The following is a 9,829-nucleotide window of genomic DNA, read 5'->3' as shown; positions in this document are numbered from 1 at the left end:
GAAAGCGCGATTTTGCACACACAATTATTATATATACATACATACATCCGTGCAATACGATAATCGAATACATATAAGAATCTATAAAGCTTCGGATTAAAAAGTTGCTGAAGTCGATATCGAATTACAAATTGCTCTTGGGATATTCAGCTCTCTAGGAGTTCTGTGCTACTTTGCGCACAACTTCGGCAGAGAGTTATTGGAATAAGATGTCTGCGGACTCACCTCGACGCCAGTCCCATGGCATAGCTGTGCCTGCAATTGTTCCGCCCCAGGTTGTGAGTGATCGATCGATTCTGGACTCCGCCATTGGGTTTATTAGCGATGTAACGTTGGTGACGCATCAGTCGCACACTGAGCCCAAAGACACAATAATATGGGCAAGGTTTGAGACAACTGCCGATATAAGTGATCCATGCTTTGGCGCTGATTGGGAAATGGAAGGGCATGTGGCTCCGCCGTTGCTATTAGTACTCGGTTATGGACTTGGTGTACAAGTGTGGGCAATACCGGCAAACGGCGAGGCTATTGAAGTACTCTCGTGGCGTCATGGTGTTGTCTCGACGTTGCGTGTCCTGCCGACCACCTGGTCCTACGCGATTTACGGATGAGCATGGACGTGCTGATGAAACGATGGACGCTTTTGCCGAGAAACGGCCTTTGATTGCATTAGTGGACAGCGGTACGGCTTCCACGCACCACAGTTTTGTACCCTAAATTTTGTATCTCTTAAGACTGGAAAGCAAGTGAAGACGATTAAATTTAAAAATCCAATTCTTGATGTACTCGCAAATCGGTTCGTCCTTGGTGGCTGTATTTCATGAACGTCTAGCTGTTTTTGATGCCGGTACACTGGAAGATCGACTTTCTATAACTACTTGCTATCCGAGTCCTGGGTATGTTGTTATTTATAGCTATGCTAATTTCTGATGTATAAACGTAATTGTTTTCTTAAGCATTAATCCGAACCCTGTGGCTCTGGGACAACGTTGGCTAGCCTATGCTGAGCAAAAGTTAATTCCGTCAAAACGCAGTGGTGGCGGCTGGGATGGCGAGGGCATAGCCAGCTATACAGCAACTGTACTAAATGCCGCAAAGTCGTTTGGTAAAGGATTGCGAGAGCTTGGTGAGCAAGTGGCAGCAGGTTTGACGGGAACATCTGGCAGTGGCAGCTTATCAAAAAATAGTAGTTTCGATTCCAGCACTGGCGTCGATGCCAAACAACCGGGCATTGTTACTATAATGGATATGGAGGTTAAACATTGCATTAAAGAATCATACACACCCAAATGCTCATACAATATCGATCGCCATATTTAATAATACATTAGTGTAGCAAGCTATTTCATAATCTTGAATCCAAATTTGTAATAGTGCATATTTTTTGAAATGGAACTTCCTCAGCGGCGGTAGTGAATTGATAAATCGTCACGAAAATAATTTAACATGGCGAGCAACGAAAGTATCTCTCTCTTCCTCCACTCTCTCTCTCTCTCNCTGAACTATCGAAACGTGCTTAAGCGGTTTAGGGTAAAGCTTAGTATCCAGCTCTTAAGAAAAGCAAAAACTCCTTATAAAATGACGTACAAGAAATGGCTAAGAANCTGCCATCACTCTCTGTTTCTCCCTTCGATCTCTCTTTCTTGCCGCCTTTATACTGAACTATCGAAACGCAAGAATGATAGAATACAAGATTGCGCCGATCAGAGAGGATTTTTGAGAATAACTTTTGTGTGACGTCACACTAGTGCAATTGCGAGAGAGAAATGCCAAAACGTGAGCAAGAATGGAAGAAGAAGAAAAAATGTTGCAAGGAAAACGTAAACAAGTTGCACGTCATGCAAACAACGATTCTGTCAAATTCGTTAAGAGAGGAATAGCGGTCCGAGGTCGGCGCAACCTTTGTATTCTCTCAATCGTGATCGAAACGTGCTTAAGCGGTTTAGGGTAAAGATTAACTTAATGAAAATGAAAATGAATGTTGAGATTGAGATATCCGCAGCATGAAAGCAANTAACTTATTGAAAATGAAAATGAATGTTGAGATTGAGATATCCGCAGCATGAAAGCAATAAGAAGTAAATCGAAAGACATTTAAAATGCGTATGTAGTATGGCTCAGGCGCACTAATTTTTAAAATGGCGATCAAAAATGTTTGAGAATTTGTTTCTATTTTTCTGCAAAATACTTTATGTACATAGTTTTTGTAATATTTTTGCGCTTTTAATTTTTTCTCTCAGCAAATCAATAAAGACTACAGTCCCAACTCAACAACATCCAGCACTGGCGTTATTGACAATGAATCCATTGTAGCTCATTTTATCGCCCACTCAGAAGCTGTTGTGGCTATGGAGTTCGACAACTCAGGCATGTTGTTGTTAACTGCAGACAGGCGCGGTCATGATTTCCATGTTTTCCGTATACAACCACATCCAGTAAGCGCTAGTTTGTCAGCGGTACATCATCTGTATGTATTACATAGGGGCGACACCAGTGCAAAGGTTCAAAATATAGCATTTTCTCTGGACTCAAGATGGGTAGCGGTTTCAACTTTGCGTGGAACTACTCACGTCTTCCCAATAACACCGTACGGTGGTCCAATGGGTGTGCGGACACATACTTCGTTACATGTTGTTAATAAACTGTCCCGCTTTCATCGTTCTGCGGGCTTGTCAGCAGATGGACGATCAAATTCTCCAATTTCTCATTCGGAAAGTACGACTTTTATGCAATCACTGCAACCGTACCACAATACGACACTCCCACCATTTCCACGTCCTACAATTGTTTTGGCTTTGGCTCAGCTACGACAGCCATTTGCGCTCGGTTCTCCTCCTGGATCTGCCGGGCTTGCTATGCACGGTAAAATCGGTGTGACTACTGGTGGTACATCTAGCGCCTCACAGCGACAAAGACACTCTTCGTTGTCAGATGACAATGGAAAACCTTTGAGTGTATGTGCTATTTTTGCAAAATCTCGTTCTTGGTTACTTGAACCACCAAATGTCACTCGGGAAGCATCACATCGGATTCAGCGCAAGGCAGTTGATTCGCTTTTCGTCATGGCTGGCCATGGTGCTCTAATTCAATACGATTTGGATACGAAACTTGCATCAAGTAATATACATATATATTGTTTTTCTTCATTAAGTATATAATACTAAGATAGGATATTTTTTGATAGATATAGCCAAAGAAAAAATTTGTGATGACACTCCAATTGAATTGGAAGTGGAAGCTAAAGCGCAATGGAATCTTGGTAGACGAAGGGATGGATCTCATGAATTGATGCCACCATTAACAAATGATAATTGGTTAATGAAGGATCGATATTCCTGTTTAATGTTGGATAGTATACATAATTTTGATGACGTGGAGGAAAAAACTGAGAGTTGGGTATCACAAGTAGAAATAATAACACACGCCGGACCACATCGTCGCCTTTGGATGGGGCCACAATGCGTGTTCAAAACCTACAACACACCCAGCGGGTCTCTTACCTAAATCTTTCAAAAACTGAAACTGAATAATCAACTGTGAATTTTAGGTCTAATTTGAATCATGTCGATGTCGAGGCCGTGGAAATAGGGGTAACCAAGCCTACGCCCACAGCTGCAGCTATGCGATCGCACCCATTAAGTATGCCAGCCACTGCTACAGCGCGCTGCTCCTTGCCGGTCCTCATCGAATCGGGTTCTTACAGTACGTAGACAACTTATTTTAAGTTGAATCGATTTTTTTTTTGGTTCATAAAATTCAATCATTAGGTAGTATAGAGCAAAGTCCTAAGCTTATGGATCGTTTTCATCACGATCACTTGGATTCTGATTTTGCCGTATCGCATGGGGATTCTAGACTGAAGGAGGATTTGGCCGATGCTATGCGCGAATCACCCTCTGTATCTGAGGTTCACAAAATTACTGGTAAGTCGTGTTTATGTTTTAATTAAAACGTGCGGTGGTGTAGGGTTTTTCGTTTCGAAGTTAGCTTTATAATATTTATTCACTTATAGTATGTATGTATGCATGTACTAGCTTTCGTCCGCGTGATATATTTCGTTTAACCATATCTGTGTTCGTATGGAAAAGTAGCTTATGTCGAAAGGCTGGCTTTAGTATAAATCGGCATTCGCAGCATACGATTGCGAATTACTCACTGGCGCTGAGCCGTTGAACAACTTTTGGCAAATAAACGTGCAAGAAATAATTCCGATACTTGCAAGTCAATATTCTTATTAAGTCTCTTCAAAAAAGTCCTTGTCGTTTAAAGAATAAAGGGAATGCAGCATTATACTAAAGTCTGCCTTTCGACATAAGCTACTTTTCCATACGAACACAGATATGTTTCAAATGTAATAATAATTCGCTTTGAACAAAGGTAGGGCTGGGGGTCATATAAGAATAAACTTGAAGATAATAGTAAATAGATTTGCACTGCTTTTCTGGCGCATGCGAAAACCTGAGCGGATGCTAAATAGAGCCAAGTTCATTGTCTTACAAAGCTGAGAGAACAATGAAACTAAGCTTTCATTAGCTATTTGCGGTATTTCATACTTAATTATATCTGTAGACACCAACGCATTCTCATTAACGTGTTGGCATCTTGAGATGGGCGTTTTTATTTTGCTCCTCATTTTCTCCTTGCAATTTTTCTAATGCGCTCAGCTTCTTATCGATTTTCATCATTGCTGATTTGAGGTTGGATGGCTCAGCAGCAATTTCACGAACCTTCTGCATAATGATTAATTTTGTAATTACGCTCCCTATGGATGCTTCCGTTCCAACTCACTGTTGTTGGACAATTGATTCCCATCTTTGGTGCTTCATCAGAACGGCGGACATATTAAATTTTGTAAGTTTGCGCCCAACGTATGTCCGGCATGCGAAGAGTCATCTCACACACCTCTTTCCGTGCCCACTGAACCCCGCTGAACTAACGCTTCTCTTCCCCTGGTCCAACCCAGTCTGACTGGCATCCTTGCCGAGCCCTCCGTTGGTTGAGCTTGACGACAGCGACGAATGGCCTCGTCAGAATATGTAATTTGCGTACGTTCCACTCAAGGATGAAAATAACTAACTAACAGATTGGCAATCCTTGCGTCGACGGACCCAACGAACGTTGGCCAACACTCAACTTTTGACGCAAGTAAGTACGGCAATGCTGACAGTTGTATAACCTTGCATTTACACAAGACAAGACAATTGAGAATACGTATTTAAAGTAGGTGTCCAGACAATCAACTGTCTTCGAAAAACCAAAGGCAGTTATGAAAACATCGATAGAAGTGTGAATATATATTAAAAAAGGTGAATGTATTGCCATTGTATCTGCAAAATTTACTTGTGTAAACCCAAGTACGCGGCCAAAAGGAACAGCTGATTTTTGTTTGCAGACACAACACTTAGGGACGTTTTCACCATCTCTGGTTAACATTTATCGCCAGCTGAACATTGTTACCGACCCAATGCTAAATTAATGGAGTCAGTACCATCGGTAACGATGTTTAACTGGCGATTAGTGTTAACCAGAGTTGGTGAAAATGGCCCTTAGTTGCAGCCAAGATACGCACCCACCTTCTGTGCAAATAATATGCGCTCAACAATGCAAGGAAAGCTTAACATCGAAAAGCTGCAATCACAACAGACGGCCAATTTATTCGCCACTCGTCTCACACACCTGCTCTCTGAGAGCACTCTTCAACAAACCGACATACGCGATCAGTGGAGCCACATTTTTCGCTCATTAAGTACCGCCACCGAAGAAACAGTCGGATTTCAGCGAGCGCGACAATTGGTACGATGAGGAGTGCCAGGAAGCTGCAGGGAAAAAAGATGCCGCCTACAAGGCCACGCTGCGAACGCGAACCATGTCGGACCGTTGTAGGGAACTGAAGAGGGAAGCGAGACGTATTTGCCGCATTAAGAAGAGAGAGGCCGAAATACGTGAGTGCGTAGAGCTTGTAATGCTGGCCAACAGGAAAAACGCCCGAATATTTTTTCAGAAAGTTAGACGATTTACTGAATGGCGACCTAGAGACTNGAAGAGCTTGTAATGCTGGCCAACAGGAAAAACGCCCGAATATTTTTTCAGAAAGTTAGACGATTTACTGAATGGCGACCTAGAGACTGAATAATAATAATTGGCGCTTACACATATGTTAGTGTTTGGCCGAGCTTCTCCTCTGATTTGTGGCGTGCGCCTTGATTATGTCACACAAAGGGGAGGGACCCACAATTTTACGCCGACTCTGAACGGCGTTTGTATTTTTATGAGAAGCTGTTTTTCGTGGCAGAAATATACTCGGAGGTTTGCCATTACCTGTCGAGACGCCACCGCTGTTAAGAAAAATCTTTTTTCTACATTTTTGTTTTTTTTTTTTTGTTGCGATGTTGCTTTTTTGCTTTTACCAGGGCTTGAACCCAGGCCCTGCGAAGTAAAAGCGCGCACTGCTTACCACTACTCCACAGCGGCCGCCAGAATGTACTTAAATTATGGAGGGAACATTTTTCCACCCTGACTGGCAGTAGTGGAGAACACGAACCGGAGCCCCCAGTCGATGACGATGGAGTCGGTGTCCCGCTGCCTAACTATGACGAGGAACGAATACCGATTACGCGGCTGAAACACATTAACGCTACTGGAGCTGACGGCCCGCCGACGACTGGAATTTAAGTGTGCTCTGCCCAATCTACAAGAAAGGCGACCCCGCCATACGCGCCCACTACCGCGGGATCAGCCTTCGAAGCATAGTTTACAAGGTCTTATCGAGTGAATGTGTGAAAGACTGAAGCCCACCGTCAACGAACTAGATGGATTTATTATTGCGGCTTTAGACCTGGGCTCGAATCGTAACATCCGTTCACGGATCGAAAACTATACGAAAGAAAATTACGTGATACGTCAGTCGTATAACCTGAATGGGATAAAGAGTACGTTCACCTATGTCATAATCCGAAAAATGTGTTTTTACGTGACGAGTAATACGATATCGTATGTGACGTTTCGAGCGCTGGCAAATTCATTATAGATCCGTTATTCACAATACGCCAAGTCTTGGAAAAACCCGCTAGAATAGGATCGACACTCACCATTTATTTCGTCGCCTGGGTAAAAGATTGTCGTAAGCGCCATTTTGACAATTTTTAGTTCTAGATGCAGTTATATATTTTGAAATAAGGTCTTTCGATTGATGTTATCAGTTTTTAGGAATCTCATTTAAAAATTTAGCTAGTGATGCAGTCATATTAAACTAATCAATAACTTAGAAATGGTGTTCTTCATTTTTGTATATCTCCTTTAGTTTCCAAGTATTGCATACTTGTGCAATATTAAAAAAAAAAAAATCAACAAATTTTCGTGCAAGTTTCGAACTTTTTAAAAATTCTAAAAAATCAATCGAAATTTTTAGCCATTTGAAACTCATACTTTATTCTACTACAATTCAATGCGCCACAAAACTGCATACTCAGAATTTAATAAAAACACTCGAAATTTTAACGAAAATTTGTTGAATTCTTTTTTAAATTGCATACATTTTTAAGGCAGTGTCACTCGATTGGTGCATTTGTACATTTTTATTGTTAAAAAAAAATGGGACAATTTTGATTTTTGTAGTCAAAAGATTGGTACAATACAGCGATCCTCTATTGAATAATTTCAACAAATTAATTTTCGTGATTGGGATAAAGAAAAATATTTTGGCTGTTCACACAATTGCACCAAATTTTGGAAAATACCCAATACGGATGTTTTTAAAGAATGAACTATAAAAAACTAACCAAAATTAAAAAACAGCAAAAATAATATTTTAAAACTTGTGAAAATTTGGTGCGGATATAATTTGTTCGACTACTGTACATAAGTTGACTATGATTACTCGGCCGTGCTATCAGAGTAGCACAATGCCACCAAGCGCATTTTAAAATTTTCAGGCAATAGCCTCATGCGATTATCGATTATGTTTTTTGGTATTTGTGTAAAATATTTTATTTTTATCAGTATTTTTCTTTTAATCTACATAAATATGTTGAAATAAAAGTGAAATTAAAAAAAATTTTGCTATTTTTTAATAAATCACACTAAAATAGCTCATAAAGCTAGCCTACATATTTTTTCTACTAATACTACCATGTTCAATATAATTAGTGCCGTAGTAAGTATCTCATATTTTTTCTCTTAAGATTATGCATCTCTTACCGATAGTATGGTGAGGCCCAAAACTATCGAAAACATCGAATGGTCCAACTATCGATAGTTTTTCAGCTCTACCCTGTATGTATTTTCATATCATTTCAAAAACTTTGAGAAGATTTGATATAATCTTTTGCTTTTATTAAAGAACGGAGGTTTTGTACTTGTAATCTATTTCTACGTTTGGTTTTTATCAGATTCTGAACAAGAAAAGACACGTTAAACATTTTCGGAGGAATGTGGAATAAACAATATACCTTGAGCTATTTTAAAAAGTATTGCAAACATCGGGTCGTTCAGTTCGTTTTTAATTAATTTAATTTGTTCCAAAAACTTGTATATATTTAATTTTTTTTTAAGTTCTCGTGCTCCGGTTAAAAAGGTGACAGGTTGAAAAACACAAAACCATTTACATAAGTAACGTAAAGTAATGTAAAACAAATTTAGTCGAAGTTTATATGGAGTAGAGAAGGAAGAAAGTATTTGTATAAATAAGTAGAAGTTTTCAACCAACGTAAATATAAAACCAATCGAAATATGCTCTGCATCTCCAAATTGTACCAAAAATATCTGTGTGGTGTCAATGTACTTTTTCGTTTCAAATTGTACCAAAAAAGCACAATTGTGGCAACTTTATCATCACTGGGCTGTGGCTATGGTGTATTATTGCTGATGTAGCTAGCGAAATAGCTTGTGGCTGTGGTTGTTGTTGTTGTTGTGGCGGCTACTAAGCCCCGCTTGGGTCGGTTCATCCGTCAACGTTGTCGTTCGTTTCAGCTAAGGGAGGCCCAGGAAGTGCGCGACTTCGACTGGGTCTGTCCATAAGGACAGGGGCGTCAGCTGGGTGGGGTTCTCGGGGGCATTTGAAGAGGTGGCGGCTCACCACATGCCGGGCATTGGTTGGGCACATCTCCATTAATTCTGCTGAGGTACGAGTTTAGCCTGCTGCAATAGCCAGAGCGAAGTTGGGCTATTGTGGTGCGTTTCTCCCGAGACAGACAAAGTTCTGTCCCGTCCAAGTGCGTATTCTGGCAGGTCTGTAGCTTCATCCACTGCGTCCTGCAAGTCCCCGGTGACCACACGGGCGCTGCATAGTTCAGAACCGGCCGGACAATTGCCTTGTATGTTGCCAGCAACGTTTCTTTGTATTTGCGCCAAGTGCTGCCGGCCAGCGACTTGAGGAAATTGTTGCGGCTCTGTACTTTGTTGACAATTGCGGTTGAGAGCAGAAGGTAACTCCGAGGATTTTGGTGTTATTCACCGTCGGTATTGTGAATACCCAGTTGCAGTCTGACCTCCTTCGTCCAGGTGGTGAATAGGGTTGCCAAGAATTTCGCAGGGGCTAGGGCAAGGCTCCTTGCAGTGAAGAAGCGTGAAAGTTCGGCGAGATAACCGTTTACTTTCGAGCACAAGCCGTCAATTCGATTCCCAGACGCCATAATCGAGCAATCGTCAGCATAAGATACAATATTGACTCCCTCTGGTGGTTGAGGGAGCTTTGAGATATAATAATTAAACTATAGTGTGGATAGGACACCAACCTGTGTAATTTTTCTTGGGTAGCTGGTTTTGTCCCTAAATATTAATGACGACTGTCGACCACTCAGATAATTCGCCGACCACCGTTTGAGTCCCTGTG

At 41.1% G+C, this 9,829-nt stretch overlaps 1 protein-coding gene across 1 annotated transcript in view; it reads left to right on the top strand.

The window, feature by feature from the left end:
• The first annotated feature begins 209 nt into the window (after positions 1-209).
• LOC108375459 (uncharacterized) overlaps positions 210-9,829 on the top strand; it is a 19,087-nt gene continuing 9,467 nt past the window's right edge. The window contains 9 exon segments of the mRNA XM_017631592.1: positions 210-584; positions 586-691; positions 694-797; positions 799-896; positions 957-1,254; positions 2,241-3,117; positions 3,185-3,491; positions 3,548-3,702; positions 3,768-3,923. Of these exon segments, the coding sequence (XP_017487081.1) occupies positions 210-584; positions 586-691; positions 694-797; positions 799-896; positions 957-1,254; positions 2,241-3,117; positions 3,185-3,491; positions 3,548-3,702; positions 3,768-3,923 (2,476 nt within the window).

The sequence above is a fragment of the Rhagoletis zephyria genome, unplaced genomic scaffold, assembly GCF_001687245.7.
Source record: "Rhagoletis zephyria isolate East Lansing unplaced genomic scaffold, Rhagoletis_zephyria_1.1 Rzeph_scaffold_08977, whole genome shotgun sequence".
NCBI lineage: Eukaryota > Metazoa > Arthropoda > Insecta > Diptera > Tephritidae > Rhagoletis > Rhagoletis zephyria.
The sequence above is the reverse complement of the archived record's forward strand: the minus strand, read 5'-3'. Positions and strand labels throughout refer to the sequence as shown.